This window comes from Salvelinus namaycush, unplaced genomic scaffold (genome assembly GCF_016432855.1).
Source record: "Salvelinus namaycush isolate Seneca unplaced genomic scaffold, SaNama_1.0 Scaffold1411, whole genome shotgun sequence".
NCBI lineage: Eukaryota > Metazoa > Chordata > Actinopteri > Salmoniformes > Salmonidae > Salvelinus > Salvelinus namaycush.
This window is the reverse complement of record NW_024058133.1, coordinates 37,501-58,068: the sequence shown is the minus strand read 5'-3', so window position 1 is coordinate 58,068 and position 20,568 is coordinate 37,501. Positions and strand designations below refer to the sequence as shown.

The window sequence follows — 20,568 nt, the reverse complement described above, 5'->3', positions numbered from 1 at the left end:
AAAAGGGGATACCTAGTCAGTTGGAAAAGGGGATACCTAGTCAGTTGTAAAGGGGGATACCTAGTCAGTTGTAAAGGGGGATACCTAGTCAGTTGTAAAGGGGGATACCTAGTCAGTTGTAAAGGGGGATACCTAGTCAGTTGTAAAGGGGGATACCTAGTCAGTTGTAAAGGGGGATACCTAGTCAGTTGTAAAGGGGGATACCTAGTCAGTTGTAAAGGGGGATACCTAGTCAGTTTTACAACTGAATGTCTTCAACTGAAATGTGTCTTCCCCATTTAACTCAACCCCTCTGAATCAGAGAGGTGTGTCTTCCTCATTTAACCCAACCCCTCTGAATCAGAGAGGTGTGTCTTCCTCATTTAACCCAACCCCTCTGAATCAGAGAGGTGTGTCTTCCTCATTTAACCCCTCTGAATCAGAGAGGTGTGTCTTCCTCATTTAACCCAACCCCTCTGAATCAGAGAGGTGTCTCTTCCACATTTAACCCAACCCCTCTGAACCAGAGAGGTGTGTCTTCCTCATTTAACCCAACCCGTCTGAATCAGAGAGGTGTGTCTTCCCCATTTAACCCAACCCCTCTGAATCAGAGAGGTGTGTCTTCCTCATTTAACCCAACCCCTCTGAATCAGAGAGGTGTGTCTTCCTCATTTAACCCAACCCCTCTGAACCAGAGAGGTGTGTCTTCCTCATTTAACCCAACCCCTCTGAATCAGAGAGGTGTGTCTTCCTCATTTAACCCAACCCCTCTGAATCAGAGAGGTGTGTCTTCCTCATTTAACCCAACCCCTCTGAATCAGAGAGGTGTGTCTTCCCCATTTAACCCAACCCCTCTGAATCAGAGAGGTGTGTCTTCCTCATTTAACCCAACCCCTCTGAATCAGAGAGATGTGTCTTCCTCATTTAACCCAACCCCTCTGAACCAGAGAGGTGTGTCTTCCTCATTTAACCCAACCCCTCTGAATCAGAGAGGTGTGTCTTCCTCATTTAACCCAACCCCTCTGAACCAGAGAGATGTGTCTTCCTCATTTAACCCAACCCCTCTGAATCAGAGAGATGTGTCTTCCTCATTTAACCCAACCCCTCTGAATCAGAGAGGTGTGTCTTCCTCATTTAACCCAACCCCTCTGAATCAGAGAGGTGTGTCTTCCTCATTTAACCCAACCCCTCTGAACCAGAGAGATGTGTCTTCCTCATTTAACCCAACCCCTCTGAATCAGAGAGATGTGTCTTCCTCATTTAACCCAATCCTTCTGAATCAGAGAGGTGCAGGGGGCTGCCTTTAATCAACATCCACGTCTTCGGCTCCCGGGGAATAGTGGGTTAAACTGTCTTGCTCAGGGGCAGAACGACAGATTTTTACCTGACTAGATCTTCCTCAGGACTCCAAAAAGTATTTTGTCCGTTTTGTCAGTCCAGTAAGATACTCTGGCTGAAAGTGCTGAGTGATTACTGCTTTCCGAGGTTCGACTTCGGTTTCAATAACAAAAAAATGTAAACACGAAATGAACTATGGGGTTTGAATGCCGTAACACTGAATAAAACAATGAATTAAAAGTCCCGTGATGGTAGTGACTTCCCAATACTGCTGATCACTTATTAAACCACCAGTTATTAACATTACTTAACAACTGAAATATTTTATTAAAGTTATGTATATTATATTTGAAAACTCTTGATTATTTCATTCAGGTCATTTCATCTCCATAGAGCTGCTGTCTACGCTGTCTGACAAAAATCACAATTTTTTGTAGTTGTTCAAAGTAAATAAGGCATACTATTATGACTGCTGAATACCAACTATCAATCACGTAGATCATGTATTTCCAGGTAGAGATACATCAAAAAGAAACTGCTCTCTTTCTGTCCCTTCTTGACCATGCATTCTTCTGTTCATTACGTAGTGGGCGTAACAGACCGGATAAGTAGCCTCCATTGGATTATGATCATTGTAGTTAATGAGCACGATTTTAACACTAAACTACGTAGAATATTGGTCTGTTGGAAACTACAACTCCCTACTACATCGCACAGTTCGGGCATCTATAGGATTTATCTCTAGAGAAACTACAACTCCCTACTACATCGCACAGTTCGGGCATCTATAGGATTTGTCTCTAGAGAAACTACAACTCCCTACTACATCGCACAGTTCGGGCATCTATAGGATTTATCTCTAGAGAAACTACAACTCCCTACTACATCGCACAGTTCGGGCATCTATAGGATTTATCTCTAGAGAAACTACAACTCCCTACTACATCGCACAGTTCGGGCATCTATAGGATTTATCTCTAGAGAAGCTGCAGGGCATTGAGCAAACAGAAGTTTTTTATACCGAAATGGAATTCAAACAACTGAACCGATGTAAGTCAATTAGTTGTTTAAAAAGGAAAAACAATCCGACATTGGGTTTATCACTCAGCACAACCGGCTGATAACGGCTGGCTTATCCACAGGCCTCCATCCGTGTGTATAGTCATCCCCAGGCAGGTCTGACCCCCAGGCAGGCCCGACCCCCAGGCAGGCCCGACCCCCAGGCAGGCCCGACCCCCAGGCAGGTCCGACCCCAGGCAGGTCCGACCCCCAGGCAGGGAGTTGAGGGACTGCTTCATGAGTTCATGGACCCTCTAGTATCAGTACTGTGCTAATAGTGATAGTAGTAGTAGTACTGGTACTGGTAGTAGTAGTAGTAGTAGTAGCGGTAGTAGTAGATAGTAGTAGTAGTAGTAGTAGTAGATAGTAGTAGTAGTAGTAGTAGTAGTAGTAGTAGTAATAGTAGTAGTAGTAGTAGATAGTAGTAGTAGTAGTAGTAGTAGTAGTAGTAGATAGTAGTAGTAGTAGTAGTAGTAGTAGTAGTAGTAGTAGTAGTAGTAGTAGTAGTAGATAGTAGTAGTAGTAGTAGTAGTAGTAGTAATAGTAGTAGCGGTAGTAGTAGATAGTAGTAGTAGTAGTAGTAGTAGTAGTAGTAGTAGATAGTAGTAGTGGTAGTGATAGTAGTAGTGGTAGTGGTAGTAGTAGTAGTAGTAGTAGTAGTGGTAGTAGTAGCGGTAGTGGTAGTAGTAGCGGTAGTAGTAGTAGTAGTAGTGGTAGTGGTAGTAGTAGTAGTAGTAGTGGTAGTGATAGTGGTAGTGATAGTAGTAGTGGTAGTGGTAGTAGTAGTGGTAGTAGTAGTAGTAGTAGTAGTAGTGGTAGTAGTAGCGGTAGTGGTAGTAGTAGCGGTAGTAGTAGTAGTAGTAGTAGTGGTAGTAGTAGCGGTAGTGGTAATAGTAGTAGTAGTAGTGGTAGTAGTAGTAGTAGTAGTAGTAGTAGTGGTAGTAGTAGTAGTAGTAGTGGTAGTAGTAGCGGTAGTGGTAGTAGTAGTAGTAGTAGTGGTAGTAGTAGTAGTAGTAGTAGCGGTAGTGGTAGTAGTAGCGGTAGTGGTAGTAGTAGTAGCGGTAGTAGTAGTAGTAGTAGTAGTAGTGGTAGTGATAGTGGTAGTGATAGTAGTAGTGGTAGTGGTAGTAGTAGTGGTAGTAGTAGTAGTAGTAGTAGTAGTGGTAGTAGTAGCGGTAGTGGTAGTAGTAGTAGTAGTAGTGGTAGTAGTAGTAGTAGTAGTAGTAGTAGTGGTAGTAGTAGTAGTAGTAGTGGTAGTAGTAGCGGTAGTGGTAGTAGTAGTAGTAGTAGTGGTAGTAGTAGTAGTAGTAGTAGTAGTAGTGGTAGTAGTAGCGGTAGTGGTAGTAGTAGCGGTAGTGGTAGTAGTAGTAGCGGTAGTAGTAGTAGTAGTAGTAGTAGTGGTAGTGATAGTGGTAGTAGTAGTAGTAGTGGTAGTAGTAGTAGTAGTAGTAGTAGTAGTGGTAGTAGTAGTAGTAGTAGTAGTAGTGGTGGTAGTAGTAGCGGTAGTAGTAGTAGTAGTAGTAGTAGTGGTAGTGATAGTGGTAGTAGTAGTAGTAGTGGTAGTAGTAGTAGTAGTAGTAGTAGTAGTGGTAGTAGTAGCGGTAGTGGTAGTAGTAGCGGTAGTGATAGTAGTAGTAGCGGTAGTAGTAGTAGTAGTAGTAGTAGTAGTGGTAGTAGTAGCGGTAGTGGTAGTAGTAGTAGTGGTAGTAGTGGTAGTAGTAGTAGTGGTAGTAGTAGCGGTAGTGGTAGTAGTAGCGGTAGTAGTAGTAGTAGTAGTGGTAGTAGTAGTAGTAGTAGTAGTAGTAGTGGTAGTAGTAGCGGTAGTGGTAGTAGTAGCGGTAGTGATAGTAGTAGTAGTGGTAGTAGTAGCGGTAGTGATAGTAGTAGTGGTAGTGATAGTAGTAGTGGTAGTGATAGTAGCGGTAGTAGTAGTAGCGGTAGTGGTAGTAGTAGTAGTAGTGGTAGTAGTAGTAGTAGTAGTAGTAGTAGTAGTAGTAGTACTGGTAGTATTCGGTCTTACCCTCGGGCAGGGAGTTGAGGTACTGCTTCATGAGCCCCTGGACCCTCTCCAGGTACAGCTGAATCAGTACTGTGCTGGTGGTGAGTGGTAGTAGTAGTGGTGGTAGTAGTAGTAGTACTGGTAGTATTCGGTCTTACCCTCAGGCAGGGAGTTGAGGTACTGCTTCATGAGCCCCTGGACCCTCTCCAGGTACAGCTGAATGAGGACGTTATGGAACTCAGGTCCCGTGTCCTCCCAGACGTGTATGATGTGTTCCAGGTAGGGGACAGCCAGCTCCTTAAAGCCCTCCCTCAGGAAGTTCAGGACCTTGTCTCTGGGAAGGGTCTCTACCTCCGTCAGGTCCTCAGTGAAGATCTGGGGCAGAGAGACACAATATAAATACTGTGCTAATTTTCTGATTTTCAGTCGGAGGGTGTTTAGAAGTTGATGTATTTGATGTTTCCTTTGTTTGATCTCCGAGCGGCTCTCGATTCTACAGGTTTAAACACGCCACATACGAGCGTGACTCCATCGAGTGCAGGGGTTAGGGGGAAAGGGGCCGATTTTGGAATTGAGGCAGTCTCACCTTCAGTCCGTCTTCAGGACAGATCTTCAACACCCAGGGAGAGAACTCAAAGATGATGCCTAGATTCTCCATCCCTGAGCAGAGAGAGGAGAAAGAGGAGAGAGAGAGTGTTGGAGGTGTGAGTGGGAGAGTTATAGAGCAGTAATGTGTTATTTCTATGGTGTTGTTGTGTTATAACTGTGTCCAGGTGTTCTCTGTCGGTCAAACACTAATCTGTCTGTCTGTAAAGCCTATTGTATGTCTCTCAGTCAGTTCTGGATAGTTTAAAACTGTGTTGACGTGGTGTGGGGAGAAACGCTCACCCAGTCTCTGGAGGTACTGCACAGTCCTCTCATGTCCCTTTAGGGGAGAGTTAGCCTTGGTGGACTGGTCCAACAACACCTGTAGGGCTGGGGGAGGAAGAGGGGAGAGTTAGCCTTGGTGGACTGGTCCAACAACACCTGTAGGGCTGGGGGAGGAAGAGGGGAGAGTTAGCCTTGGTGGACTGGTCCAACAACACCTGTAGGGCTGGGGGAGGAAGAGGGGAGAGTTAGCCTTGGTGGACTGGTCCAACAACACCTGTAGGGCTGGGGGAGGAAGAGGGGAGAGTTAGCCTTGGTGGACTGGTCCAACAACACCTGTAGGGCTGGGGGAGGAAGAGGGGAGAGTTAGCCTTGGTGGACTGATCCAACAACACCTGTAGGGCTGGGGGAGGAAGAGGGGAGAGTTAGCCTTGGTGGACTGGTCCAACAACACCTGTAGGGCTGGGGGAGGAAGAGGGGAGAGTTAGCCTTGGTGGACTGGTCCAACAACACCTGCAGGGCTGGGGGAGGAAGAGGGGAGAGTTAGCCTTGGTGGACTGGTCCAACAACACCTGTAGGGCTGGGGGAGGAAGAGGGGAGAGTTAGCCTTGGTGGACTGGTCCAACAACACCTGTAGGGCTGGGGGAGGAAGAGGGGAGAGTTAGCCTTGGTGGACTGGTCCAACAACACCTGTAGGGCTGGGGGAGGAAGAGGGGAGAGTTAGCCTTGGTGGACTGGTCCAACAACACCTGCAGGGCTGGGGGAGAAAGAGGGGAGAGTTAGCCTTGGTGGACTGGTCCAACAACACCTGTAGGGCTGGGGGAGGAAGAGGGGAGAGTTAGCCTTGGTGGACTGGTCCAACAACACCTGTAGGGCTGGGGGAGGAAGAGGGGAAAGTTAGCCTTGGTGGACTGGTCCAACAACACCTGTAGGGCTGGGGGAGGAAGAGGGGAGAGTTAGCCTTGGTGGACTGGTCCAACAACACCTGTAGGGCTGGGGGAGGAAGAGGGGAGAGTTAGCCTTGGTGGACTGATCCAACACCTGTAGGGCTGGGGGAGGAAGAGGGGAGAGTTAGCCTTGGTGGACTGGTCCAACAACACCTGTAGGGCTGGGAGAGGAAGAGGGGAGAGTTAGCCTTGGTGGACTGGTCCAACAACACCTGTAGGGCTGGGGGAGGAAGAGGGGAGAGTTAGCCTTGGTGGACTGGTCCAACAACACCTGTAGGGCTGGGGGAGGAAGAGGGGAGAGTTAGCCTTGGTGGACTGATCCAACAACACCTGTAGGGCTGGGGGAGGAAGAGGGGAGAGTTAGCCTTGGTGGACTGGTCCAACAACACCTGTAGGGCTGGGGGAGGAAGAGGGGAGAGTTAGCCTTGGTGGACTGATCCAACACCTGTAGGGCTGGGAGAGGAAGAGGGGAGAGTTAGCCTTGGTGGACTGGTCCAACAACACCTGTAGGGCTGGGGGAGGAAGAGGGGAGAGTTAGCCTTGGTGGACTGATCCAACAACACCTGTAGGGCTGGGGGAGGAAGAGGGGAGAGTTAGCCTTGGTGGACTGGTCCAACAACACCTGTAGGGCTGGGGGAGGAAGAGGGGAGAGTTAGCCTTGGTGGACTGGTCCAACAACACCTGCAGGGCTGGGGGAGGAAGAGGGGAGAGTTAGCCTTGGTGGACTGGTCCAACAACACCTGTAGGGCTGGGGGAGGAAGAGGGGAGAGTTAGCCTTGGTGGACTGGTCCAACAACACCTGTAGGGCTGGGGGAGGAAGAGGGGAGAGTTAGCCTTGGTGGACTGGTCCAACAACACCTGTAGGGCTGGGGGAGGAAGAGGGGAGAGTTAGCCTTGGTGGACTGGTCCAACAACACCTGTAGGGCTGGGGGAGGAAGAGGGGAGAGTTAGCCTTGGTGGACTGGTCCAACAACACCTGTAGGGCTGGGGGAGGAAGAGGGGAGAGTTAGCCTTGGTGGACTGATCCAACAACACCTGTAGGGCTGGGGGAGGAAGAGGGGAGAGTTAGCCTTGGTGGACTGGTCCAACAACACCTGTAGGGCTGGGGGAGGAAGAGGGGAGAGTTAGCCTTGGTGGACTGGTCCAACAACACCTGCAGGGCTGGGGGAGGAAGAGGGGAGAGTTAGCCTTGGTGGACTGGTCCAACAACACCTGTAGGGCTGGGGGAGGAAGAGGGGAGAGTTAGCCTTGGTGGACTGGTCCAACAACACCTGTAGGGCTGGGGGAGGAAGAGGGGAGAGTTAGCCTTGGTGGACTGGTCCAACAACACCTGTAGGGCTGGGGGAGGAAGAGGGGAGAGTTAGCCTTGGTGGACTGGTCCAACAACACCTGCAGGGCTGGGGGAGAAAGAGGGGAGAGTTAGCCTTGGTGGACTGGTCCAACAACACCTGTAGGGCTGGGGGAGGAAGAGGGGAGAGTTAGCCTTGGTGGACTGGTCCAACAACACCTGTAGGGCTGGGGGAGGAAGAGGGGAAAGTTAGCCTTGGTGGACTGGTCCAACAACACCTGTAGGGCTGGGGGAGGAAGAGGGGAGAGTTAGCCTTGGTGGACTGGTCCAACAACACCTGTAGGGCTGGGGGAGGAAGAGGGGAGAGTTAGCCTTGGTGGACTGATCCAACACCTGTAGGGCTGGGGGAGGAAGAGGGGAGAGTTAGCCTTGGTGGACTGGTCCAACAACACCTGTAGGGCTGGGAGAGGAAGAGGGGAGAGTTAGCCTTGGTGGACTGGTCCAACAACACCTGTAGGGCTGGGGGAGGAAGAGGGGAGAGTTAGCCTTGGTGGACTGGTCCAACAACACCTGTAGGGCTGGGGGAGGAAGAGGGGAGAGTTAGCCTTGGTGGACTGATCCAACAACACCTGTAGGGCTGGGGGAGGAAGAGGGGAGAGTTAGCCTTGGTGGACTGGTCCAACAACACCTGTAGGGCTGGGGGAGGAAGAGGGGAGAGTTAGCCTTGGTGGACTGATCCAACACCTGTAGGGCTGGGAGAGGAAGAGGGGAGAGTTAGCCTTGGTGGACTGGTCCAACAACACCTGTAGGGCTGGGGGAGGAAGAGGGGAGAGTTAGCCTTGGTGGACTGATCCAACAACACCTGTAGGGCTGGGGGAGGAAGAGGGGAGAGTTAGCCTTGGTGGACTGGTCCAACAACACCTGTAGGGCTGGGGGAGGAAGAGGGGAGAGTTAGCCTTGGTGGACTGGTCCAACAACACCTGCAGGGCTGGGGGAGGAAGAGGGGAGAGTTAGCCTTGGTGGACTGGTCCAACAACACCTGTAGGGCTGGGGGAGGAAGAGGGGAGAGTTAGCCTTGGTGGACTGGTCCAACAACACCTGTAGGGCTGGGGGAGGAAGAGGGGAGAGTTAGCCTTGGTGGACTGGTCCAACAACACCTGTAGGGCTGGGGGAGGAAGAGGGGAGAGTTAGCCTTGGTGGACTGGTCCAACAACACCTGTAGGGCTGGGGGATGGAAACACACACGAGGTGATTTACAAGACCAGGGGAGGATTGAGGTTACAGTATCATTACGGTCTACTGAGCACTTAGCACAACCACAAGTCCTTGAATATCCAGGTGAACACACTCCCAATGGAGAGACAGAGAGAGGCAGAGAGAGAGAGAGAGAAACAGAGAGAGAGAGAGAGAGAGAGAGACGGAGAGAGAGAGGCAGAGAGAGAGAGACCGAGAGAGAGAGAGAGAGAGAGAGAGAGAGAGAGAGAGCAAGAGAGAGAGAGAGAGAGAAGCACACAGAAACCTCAGCAGCATTACATCACTACAACAGCTTGTGGCAGACTGATTAAAAACACACTGGCCTGGCCCAGAACCAGCACTAATAGCATAAAGACAGCTATGATCTAAGAGGTATGAGGATGACTGTCCAACCATGGTGTGGGCCAGCCTCCAGTCCTGGGAGACAAACCATGGGGACTCCGAGCTTATCTGGGAGGGATCCTTCCTTCAGACAGGACACACCACAGAGAGATCAGAGCTTTGAGAGGGATCCTTCATTCAGACAGGACACATCACAGAAAGCAGAGCTCTGAGAGGGATCCTTCCTTCAGACAGGACACATCACAGAGAGCAGAGCTCTGAGAGGGATCCTTCCTTCAGACAGGACACATCACAGAAAGCAGAGCTCTGAGAGGGATCCTTCATTCAGACAGGACACATCACAGAGAGCAGAGCTCTGAGAGGGATCCTTCCTTCAGACAGGACACATCAGAGAGAGAGCAGAGCCCTGAGAGGGATCCTTCATTCAGACAGGACACATCACAGAGAGCAGAGCTCTGAGAGGGATCCTTCCTTCAGACAGGACACATCACAGAGAGCAGAGCTCTGGGAGGGATCCTTCCTTCAGACAGGACACATCACAGAGAGATCAGAGCTCTGAGAGGGATCCTTCCTTCAGACAGGACACATCACAGAGAGAGCAGAGCCCTGAGAGGGATCCTTCATTCAGACAGGACACATCACAGAGAGCAGAGCTCTGGGAGGGATCCTTCCTTCAGACAGGACACATCACAGAGAGATCAGAGCTCTGGGAGGGATCCTTCCTTCAGACAGGACACACCACAGAGAGATCAGAGCTCTGAGAGGGATCCTTCCTTCAGACAGGACACACCACAGAGAGATCAGAGCTTTGAGAGGGATCCTTCATTCAGACAGGACACATCACAGAAAGCAGAGCTCTGAGAGGGATCCTTCCTTCAGACAGGACACATCACAGAGAGCAGAGCTCTGGGAGGGATCCTTCCTTCAGACAGGACACATCACAGAGAGATCAGAGCTCTGGGAGGGATCCTTCCTTCAGACAGGACACATCACAGAGAGCAGAGCTCTGAGAGAGATCCTTCCTTCAGACAGGACACATCACACAGAGATCAGAGCCCTGATAGGGATCCTTCCTTCAGACAGGACACATCACAGAGAGCAGAGCCCTGAGAGGGATCCTTCCTTCAGACAGGACACATCACACAGAGATCAGAGCTCTGAGAGGGATCCTTCCTTCAGACAGGACACACCACAGAGAGATCAGAGCTCTGGGAGGGATCCTTCCTTCAGACAGGACACACCACAGAGAGAGCAGAGCTCTGAGAGGGATCCTTCCTTCAGACAGGACACATCACAGAGAGCAGAGCTCTGGGAGGGATCCTTCCTTCAGACAGGACACATCACAGAGAGATCAGAGCTCTGAGAGGGATCCTTCCTTCAGACAGGACACATCACAGAGAGAGCAGAGCCCTGAGAGGGATCCTTCATTCAGACAGGACACATCACAGAGAGCAGAGCTCTGGGAGGGATCCTTCCTTCAGACAGGACACATCACAGAGAGATCAGAGCTCTGGGAGGGATCCTTCCTTCAGACAGGACACATCACAGAGAGATCAGAGCTCTGAGAGGGATCCTTCCTTCAGACAGGACACACCACAGAGATCAGAGCTCTGAGAGGGATCCTTCCTTCAGACAGGACACACCACAGAGAGATCAGAGCTCTGAGAGGGATCCTTCCTTCAGACAGGACACACCACAGAGAGATCAGAGCTCTGAGAGGGATCCTTCCTTCAGACAGGACACATCACAGAGAGATCAGAGCTCTGAGAGGGATCCTTCCTTCAGACAGGACACATCACAGAGAGATCAGAGCTCTGAGAGGGATCCTTCCTTCAGACAGGACACATCACAGAGAGATCAGAGCTCTGGGAGGGATCCTTCCTTCAGACAGGACACACCACAGAGAGCAGAGCTCTGAGAGGGATCCTTCCTTCAGACAGGACACACCACAGAGAGCAGAGCTCTGAGAGGGATCCTTCCTTCAGACAGGACACATCACAGAGAGATCAGAGCTCTGAGAGGGATCCTTCCTTCAGACAGGACACATCACAGAGAGCAGAGCTCTGAGAGAGATCCTTCCTTCAGACAGGACACATCACAGAGAGCAGAGCTCTGAGAGGGATCCTTCCTTCAGACAGGACACATCACAGAGAGATCAGAGCTCTGAGAGGGATCCTTCCTTCAGACAGGACACATCACAGAGAGATCAGAGCTCTGAGAGGGATCCTTCCTTCAGACAGGACACATCACACAGAGAGCAGAGCCCTGAGAGGGATCCTTCATTCAGACAGGACACATCACAGAGAGCAGAGCTCTGAGAGGGATCCTTCCTTCAGACAGGACACATCACAGAGAGCAGAGCTCTGAGAGAGATCCTTCCTTCAGACAGGACACATCACACAGAGATCAGAGCCCTGATAGGGATCCTTCCTTCAGACAGGACACATCACAGAGAGCAGAGCCCTGAGAGGGATCCTTCCTTCAGACAGGACACATCACACAGAGATCAGAGCTCTGAGAGGGATCCTTCCTTCAGACAGGACACACCACAGAGAGATCAGAGCTCTGAGAGGGATCCTTCCTTCAGACAGGACACACCACAGAGAGAGCAGAGCTCTGAGAGGGATCCTTCCTTCAGACAGGACACATCACAGAGAGATCAGAGCTCTGAGAGGGATCCTTCCTTCAGACAGGACACATCATAGAGAGATCAGAGCTCTGAGAGGGATCCTTCCTTCAGACAGTCCTCCTTCATGCTCAGAAACAACAGATCCTCTGTGTGTAACACCGTCTTCTACTCTCACTAGCACAGACGTTGTAGATAGCAGCTATTTCGGAAGGTTTTAGCCACAATGATGGTGTCCATATGCGGTTGTTTAACCGATGCAAGTTGGATGCACTAATTCTAACTCTGGATAAGAGTGTTGACTAAATGACTAATATGTAGAGTTATTGCTCCACATACCCAGGACTCTGTGACTGATGTCTAGTGCTCCACATACCCAGGACTATGTGACTGATGTCTAGTGCTCCACATACCCAGGACTCTGTGACTGATGTCTAGTGCTCCACATACCCAGGACTATGTGACTGATGTCTAGTGCTCCACAGACCCAGGACTCTGTGACTGATGTCTAGTGCTCCACAGACCCAGGACTCTGTGACTGATGTCTAGTGCTCCACAGACCCAGGACTCTGTGACTGATGTCTAGTGCTCCACAGACCCAGGACTCTGTGACTGATGTCTAGTGCTCCACAGACCCAGGACTCTGTGACTGATGTCTAGTGCTCCACAGACCCAGGACTCTGTGACTGATGTCTAGTGCTCCACAGACCCAGGACTCTGTGACTGATGTCTAGTGCTCCACAGACCCAGGACTCTGTGACTGATGTCTAGTGCTCCACAGACCCAGGACTCTGTGACTGATGTCTAGTGCTCCACAGACCCAGGACTCTGTGACTGATGTCTAGTGCTCCACAGACCCAGGACTCTGTGACTGATGTCTAGTGCTCCACAGACCCAGGACTCTGTGACTGATGTCTAGTGCTCCACAGACCCAGGACTCTGTGACTGATGTCTAGTGCTCCACAGACCCAGGACTCTGATGTCTCGCGTCGACACGCTTCATTTACACACGAAGCACAATGATTGTCAAGGGAGCTGATCTGATTGGTCAAAAGAACAATTAGTAAAAAAAAAAAAAAAAAAAATATCAGATTTGAGCTGCCTGTGTAAACGCTGCCATAGTGACAACGCTCATTACTGTTTCTGATGCGGGCCCTTCTTCTCATAGAGGATAATGAGCAGACGGTGTAAACGGTGCCAGTGACAACGCTCATTACCTTTGAAGCATGGAGGAGGAGGTGTGATGGTGCTCATTACCTTTCTGATGCAGGCCCTTCTTCTCATAGAGGATGATGAGCTCGCTGTACTTGTGGGCCTTCTTCAGGATGTACTCACTCTCCTCAATGTGACAGTGGTTATTGTCCAGACGCAACAGAGGGGACACCAGGGCCACGTTGGTCTGGAGAGAGAAGAGAGACACTAGATTAACACAGGGGACACCAGGGGCCACGTTGGACTGGAGAGAGGAGAGAGACACGAGATTAACACAGGGGACACCAGGGCCACGTTGGTCTGGAGAGAGGAGAGAGACACGAGATTAACACAGGGGACACCAGGGGCCACGTTGGTCTGGAGAGAGAAGAGAGACACTAGATTAACACAGGGGACACGTTGGTCTGGAGAGAGGAGACACTAGATTAACACAGGGGCCACGTTGGTCTGGAGAGAGGAGAGAGACACTAGATTAACACAGGGGACACGTTGGACTGGAGAGAGGAGAGAGACACTAGATTAACACAGGGGACACGTTGGTCTGGAGAGAGGAGAGAGACACTAGATTAACACAGGGGCCACGTTGGTCTGGAGAGAGGAGAGATTAACACAGGGGACACCAGGGGCCACGTTGGTCTGGAGAGAGACACTAGATTAACACAGGGGACACCAGGGCCACGTTGGTCTGGAGAGAGGAGAGAGACACGAGATTAACACAGGGGACACCAGGGCCACGTTGGTCTGGAGAGAGGAGACACTAGAATAACAGAGGGGACACCAGGGCCACGTTGGTCTGGAGAGAGGAGAGAGACACTAGATTAACACAGGGGACACCAGGGGCCACGTTGGTCTGGAGAGAGGAGAGAGACACTAGATTAACACAGGGGACACCAGGGGCCACGTTGGTCTGGAGAGAGGAGAGATTAACACAGGGGACACCAGGGCCACGTTGGACTGGAGAGAGGAGAGATTAACACAGGGGACACCAGGGCCACGTTGGACTGGAGAGAGGAGAGAGACACGAGATTAACACAGGGGACACCAGGGGCCACGTTGGTCTGGAGAGAGACACTAGATTAACACAGGGGACACCAGGGGCCACGTTGGTCTGGAGAGAGGAGACACTAGATTAACAGAGGCGACACCAGGGCCACGTTGGACTGGAGAGAGGATATAAGGGTAATTCTACAGTAACAGAATTAGTCAAATTTTTCACATTAAAACAAAAACCTTTGATTTAAAAGTTTAACAAATCATACAACTCTATGCACAATGGCTACTTTGAACAATTTAAAACAGTAAATATATTTTTTTTTAAATATCACAGCAGATGCAAAGTTTGGTAACAGAATCATAAATCTCCCTCAATTTATCCCCAAACGAAATGTTGTATCTGCACAGATCTTCCTGTAAATGTGTTTTTGGGGAAATTGTTAAAAACTAGCTAATTAAACTTTGAAATCAATTGATTTTAATTTGGTATACAGCGAAGTTCCATAACAATGGAATGGAGAGTACGTCTGAGGGATCCATTCGTACATGCAGGTAGCATTACAATGGAATGGGGAGTACGTCTGAGGGATCCATACGTACATTAAGGTAGCATTACAATGGAATGGGGAGTACGTCTGAGGGATCCATACGTACATTAAGGTAACATTACAATGGAATGGGGAGTACGTCTGAGGGATCCATACGTACATTAAGGTAGCATTACAATGGAATGGGGAGTACGTCTGAGGGATCCATACGTACATTAAGGTAGCATTACAATGGAATGGGGAGTATGTCTGAGGGATCCATACGTACATTAAGGTAGCATTACAATGGAATGGGGAGTACGTCTGAGGTATCCATACGTACATTAAGGTAGCATTACAATGGAATGGGGAGTACGTCTGAGGGATCCATACGTACATTAAGGTAGCATTACAATGGAATGGGGAGTACGTCTGAGGGATCCATACGTACATTAAGGTAGCATTACAATGGAATGGGGAGTACGTCTGAGGGATCCATACGTACATTAAGGTAGCATTACCATGGAATGGGGAGTACGTCTGAGGGATCCATACGTACATTAAGGTAGCATTACCATGGAATGGGGAGTACGTCTGAGGGATCCATACGTACATTAAGGTAGCATTACAATGGAATGGGGAGTACGTCTGAGGGATCCATACGTACATTAAGGTAGCATTACAATGGAATGGGGAGTATGTTTGAGGGATCCATACGTACATTAAGGTAGCATTACAATGGAATGGGGAGTACGTCTGAGGTATCCATACGTACATTAAGGTAGCATTACAATGGAATGGGGAGTACGTCTGAGGGATCCATACGTACATTAAGGTAGCATTACAATGGAATGGGGAGTACGTCTGAGGGATCCATACGTACATTAAGGTAGCATTACCATGGAATGGGGAGTACGTCTGAGGGATCCATACGTACATTAAGGTAGCATTACCATGGAATGGGGAGTACGTCTGAGGGATCCATACGTACATTAAGGTAGCATTACAATGGAATGGGCAGTACGTCTGAGGGATCCATAAGTACATTAAGGTAGCATTACAATGGAATGGGGAGTACGTCTGAGGGATCCATACGTACATTAAGGTAGCATTACAATGGAATGGGGAGTACGTCTGAGGGATCCATACGTACATTAAGGTAGCATTACCATGGAATGGGGAGTACGTCTGAGGGATCCATACGTACATTAAGGTAGCATTACAATGGAATGGGCAGTACGTCTGAGGGATCCATACGTACATTAAGGTAGCATTACCATGGAATGGGGAGTACGTCTGAGGGATCCATACGTACATTAAGGTAGCATTACCATGGAATGGGGAGTACGTCTGAGGGATCCATACGTACATTAAGGTAGCATTACAATGGAATGGGGAGTACGTCTGAGGGATCCATACGTACATTAAGGTAGCATTACAATGGAATGGGGAGTACGTCTGAGGGATCCATACGTACATTAAGGTAGCATTACAATGGAATGGGGAGTACGTCTGAGGGATCCATACGTACATGCAGGTAGCATTTGAGCAGCGTGGTGTCGATGATCTGCAGGAGTTTCTTCCTGCTCTTGATGGTGGGGGTTCCTTCCATGAGGGGAGACGGCGTGGACGGGTCCGAGTCGTTCAGCTGCTTCACCAGGTGACTGCGTTTCTGGAACAGACACATTCCATTGTACGAGACAGGATGGTCACTTAGTTACACTTATCACTGATTTTCAGAGTCGTGGGTTCCATAGAATCAAAAACATACACAGGTCACCTGACGGGGACAATACACAGGTCACCTGACGGGGGCAATACACAGGTCACCTGACGGGGGCAATACACAGGTCACCTGACGGGGACAATACACAGGTCACCTGACGGGGGCAATACACAGGTCACCTGACGGGGGCAATACACAGGTCACCTGACGGGGACAATACACAGGTCACCTGACGGGGGCAATACACAGGTCACCTGACGGGGGCAATACACAGGTCACCTGACGGGGACAATACACAGGTCACCTGACGGGGACAATACACAGGTCACCTGACGGGGACAATACACAGGTCACCTGACGGGGACAATACACAGGTCACCTGACGGGGACAATACACAGGTCACCTGACGGGGACAATACACAGGTCACCTGACGGGGACAATACACAGGTCACCTGACGGGGACAATACACAGGTCACCTGACGGGGACAATACACAGGTCACCTGACGGGGACAATACACAGGTCACCTGACGGGGACAATACACAGGTCACCTGACGGGGACAATACACAGGTCACCTGACGGGGGCAATACACAGGTCACCTGACGGGGACAATACACAGGTCACCTGACGGGGACAATACACAGGTCACTTGACGGGGACAATACACAGGTCACCTGACGGGGACAATACACAGGTCACCTGACGGGGACAATACATGCATATGGACCATTAGGAGTGAGTACTACACGCTGGTCTACACCCCCCCCCACCCACCTGTGTCAGGTAGTCTATGAGCGCGAGGTGAGCCTTCTCCAGCTCTGCTCCAGACAGACTGGGCAGGGGGTTGGGGTAGTGCAGCTGTTTACGGTAGTCAGCGGGGAGCAGGTCAGGATACAGACCAATCACATGGGTGGGATCTGTTGGAAGAAGGTACAGCGTCACCCTCTGTTCCCTGTAAACTGCTAATGACCAGAGGCTTTATATAGTACAACATTCACTGTAATGGTATTACACACACAGTACTGCTGTATACAACATAACGTAGGGAAAAGGGTGTCCTATGGACCCTGGTCTAAAGTAGTGCACTACAAAGAGAATAGGGTGTCATTAGAGACCTGTTCAGGTAGTTAACGGACAGACCTGTTCAGGTAGTTAACGGACAGACCTGTTCAGGTAGTTAACGGACAGACCTGTTCAGGTAGTTAACGGACAGACCTGTTCAGGTAGTTAACGGACAGACCTGTTCAGGTAGTTAACGGACAGACCTGATCAGGTAGTTAACAGACAGACCTGTTCAGGTAGTTAACGGACAGACCTGATCAGGTAGTTAACGGACAGACCTGATCAGGTAGTTAACAGAGAGACCTGTTCAGGTAGTTAACGGACAGACCTGTTCAGGTAGTTAACGGACAGACCTGTTCAGGTAGTTAACGGACAGACCTGTTCAGGTAGTTAACGGACAGACCTGTTCAGGTAGTTAACGGACAGACCTGATCAGGTAGTTAACGGACAGACCTGATCAGGTAGTTAACGGACAGACCTGTTCAGGTAGTTAACGGACAGACCTGATCAGGTAGTTAACGGACAGACCTGTTCAGGTAGTTAACGGACAGACCTGTTCAGGTAGTTAACGGACAGACCTGTTCAGGTAGTTAACGGACAGACCTGTTCAGGTAGTTAACGGACAGACCTGTTCAGGTAGTTAACAGACAGACCTGTTCAGGTAGTTAACGGACAGACCTGTTCAGGTAGTTAACGGACAGACCTGTTCAGGTAGTTAACGGACAGACCTGTTCAGGTAGTTAACGGACAGACCTGTTCAGGTAGTTAACGGACAGACCTGTTCAGGTAGTTAACGGACAGACCTGTTCAGGTAGTTAACGGACAGACCTGTTCAGGTAGTTAACGGACAGACCTGTTCAGGTAGTTAACGGACAGACCTGTTCAGGTAGTTAACGGACAGACCTGTTCCAGTAGTTAACGGACAGACCTGTTCAGGTAGTTAACGGACAGACCTGTTCAGGTAGTTAACGGACAGACCTGATCAGGTAGTTAACGGACAGACCTGTTCAGGTAGTTAACGGACAGACCTGTTCAGGTAGTTAACGGACAGACCTGTTCAGGTAGTTAACGGACAGACCTGTTCAGGTAGTTAACGGACAGACCTGTTCAGGTAGTTAACGGACAGACCTGTTCAGGTAGTTAACGGACAGACCTGTTCAGGTAGTTAACGGACAGACCTGTTCAGGTAGTTAACGGACAGACCTGTTCAGGTAGTTAACGGACAGACCTGTTCAGGTAGTTAACGGACAGACCTGATCAGGTAGTTAACGGACAGACCTGATCAGGTAGTTAACGGACAGACCTGATCAGGTAGTTAACGGACAGACCTGTTCAGGTAGTTAACGGACAGACCTGTTCAGGTAGTTAACGGACAGACCTGTTCAGGTAGTTAACGGACAGACCTGTTCAGGTAGTTAACGGACAGACCTGATCAGGTAGTTAACGGACAGACCTGTTCAGGTAGTTAACGGACAGACCTGTTCAGGTAGTTAACGGACAGACCTGTTCAGGTAGTTAACGGACAGACCTGATCAGGTAGTTAACGGACAGACCTGTTCAGGTAGTTAACGGACAGACCTGATCAGGTAGTTAACGGACAGACCTGATCAGGTAGTTAACGGACAGACCTGATCAGGTAGTTAACGGACAGACCTGATCAGGTAGTTAACGGACAGACCTGATCAGGTAGTTAACGGACAGACGTAGTTAACGGACAGACCTGTTCAGGTAGTTAACGGACAGACCTGATCAGGTAGTTAACGGACAGACCTGATCAGGTAGTTAACGGACAGACCTGATCAGGTAGTTAACGGACAGCCAGAAGCTCACCTGTGCCGAGCTTAGCGAACACCTGCATGGAGTCATCGAACCTCTTCTGACAGAACAGATTGAAGGCATAGAGATTCTGGATGTGGTGAATCTGCTGTCTCTTGTCTCCTTCCACATCATCCTTCATCTTCTGGGGGAGAGGGGGGTGGAGGAGGGGAAAGATGGAGAGATGGGGAGGGGAGAAGAATAAGAGGGATGGGGAGGGAGGAGAGAGGGATGGAGAGATGGGGAGGGGAGAAGAATAAGAGGGATAGAGGAGGGGAAAGAGGGATGGAGAGATGGGGAGGGGAGAGGGATGGAGAGAGAGGAGAGGGGAGGGGAGAGGGATGTAGTGAGTCACACCATGACAGGTCAGTATCATATCTCTGTCCCACTGCTAACCCTCTGGCCTATATCATATCTCTGTCCCACCGCTAACCCTCTGGCCTATATCATATCTCTGTCCCACCGCTAACCCTCTGGCCTATATCATATCTCTGTCCCACCGCTAACCCTCTGGCCTATATCATATCTCTGTCCCACTGCTAACCCTCTGGCCTATATCATATCTCTGTCCCACTGCTAACCCTCTGGCCTATATCATATCTCTGTCCCACCGCTAACCCTCTGGCCTATATCATATCTCTGTCCCACCGCTAACCCTCTGGCCTATATCATATCTCTGTCCCACCGCTAACCCTCTGGCCTATATCATATCTCTGTCCCACCGCTAACTATTGTTCAATGAACCATAAATAATTAATGAATATGCACCTGTGGAACGGTCGTTAAGACACTAACAGCTTACAGACGGTAGGCAATTAAGGTCACAGTTATAAAACTTAGGACCCCAAAGAGGCCTTTCTACTGACTCTGAAAAACACCAAAAGAAAGATGCCCAGGGTCCCTGCTCATCTGCGTGAACGTGCCTTAGGCATGCTGCAAGGAGGCATGAGGACTGCAGATGTGGCCAGGGCAATAAATTGCAATGTCCGTACTGTGAGACAACTAAGACAGCGACACAGGGAGACAGGACGGACAGCTGATCGTCCTCACAGTGGCAGACCACGTGTAACAACACCTGCACAGGATTGGTACATCCGAACATCACATCTGCGGGACAGGTACAGGATGGCAACAACAACTGTCCGGTTACACCAGGAACGCACAATCCCTCCGTCAGTGCTCAGACTGTCCTCAATAGGCTGAGTGTAACGCTTGTCGTTAGGTGGAAGAGAGGAGGACCAAAGCGCAGCGTGGTATGTTTCCATATTTATTGGAAACACTTAACACGAACAAAAACAATAAACAGAAAATGAAACTAACGACGCTACAGACCTGAACATGTGAACATACAGACAACGAAGAACGCAATGAACAGGAACAATCACCCACAAACAAACAGTGAGAACAGCCTACCTAAATATGGTTCCCAATCAGAGGAAACGTAAAACACCTGCCCCTGATTGAGAACCATATCAGGCTAGTTGACAACCCTAAACCAAACATAGAAACACATAACATAGAATGCCCAC

At 49.7% G+C, this 20,568-nt stretch overlaps 1 protein-coding gene across 1 annotated transcript in view; it reads right to left on the bottom strand.

The window, feature by feature from the left end:
* Window positions 1-20,568, bottom strand: part of vps39 (VPS39 subunit of HOPS complex) — a gene marked incomplete at its 5' end in the record, with an annotated part of 60,812 nt that overhangs the window by 2,748 nt on the left and 37,496 nt on the right. The window contains 7 exons of the mRNA XM_038983048.1: window positions 4,534-4,750; window positions 4,962-5,035; window positions 5,264-5,350; window positions 12,957-13,098; window positions 15,963-16,103; window positions 16,937-17,079; window positions 19,055-19,184. Coding sequence (XP_038838976.1) covers window positions 4,534-4,750; window positions 4,962-5,035; window positions 5,264-5,350; window positions 12,957-13,098; window positions 15,963-16,103; window positions 16,937-17,079; window positions 19,055-19,184 — 934 coding nt within the window. The remainder of the gene's footprint in view (window positions 1-4,533; window positions 4,751-4,961; window positions 5,036-5,263; window positions 5,351-12,956; window positions 13,099-15,962; window positions 16,104-16,936; window positions 17,080-19,054; window positions 19,185-20,568) is intronic.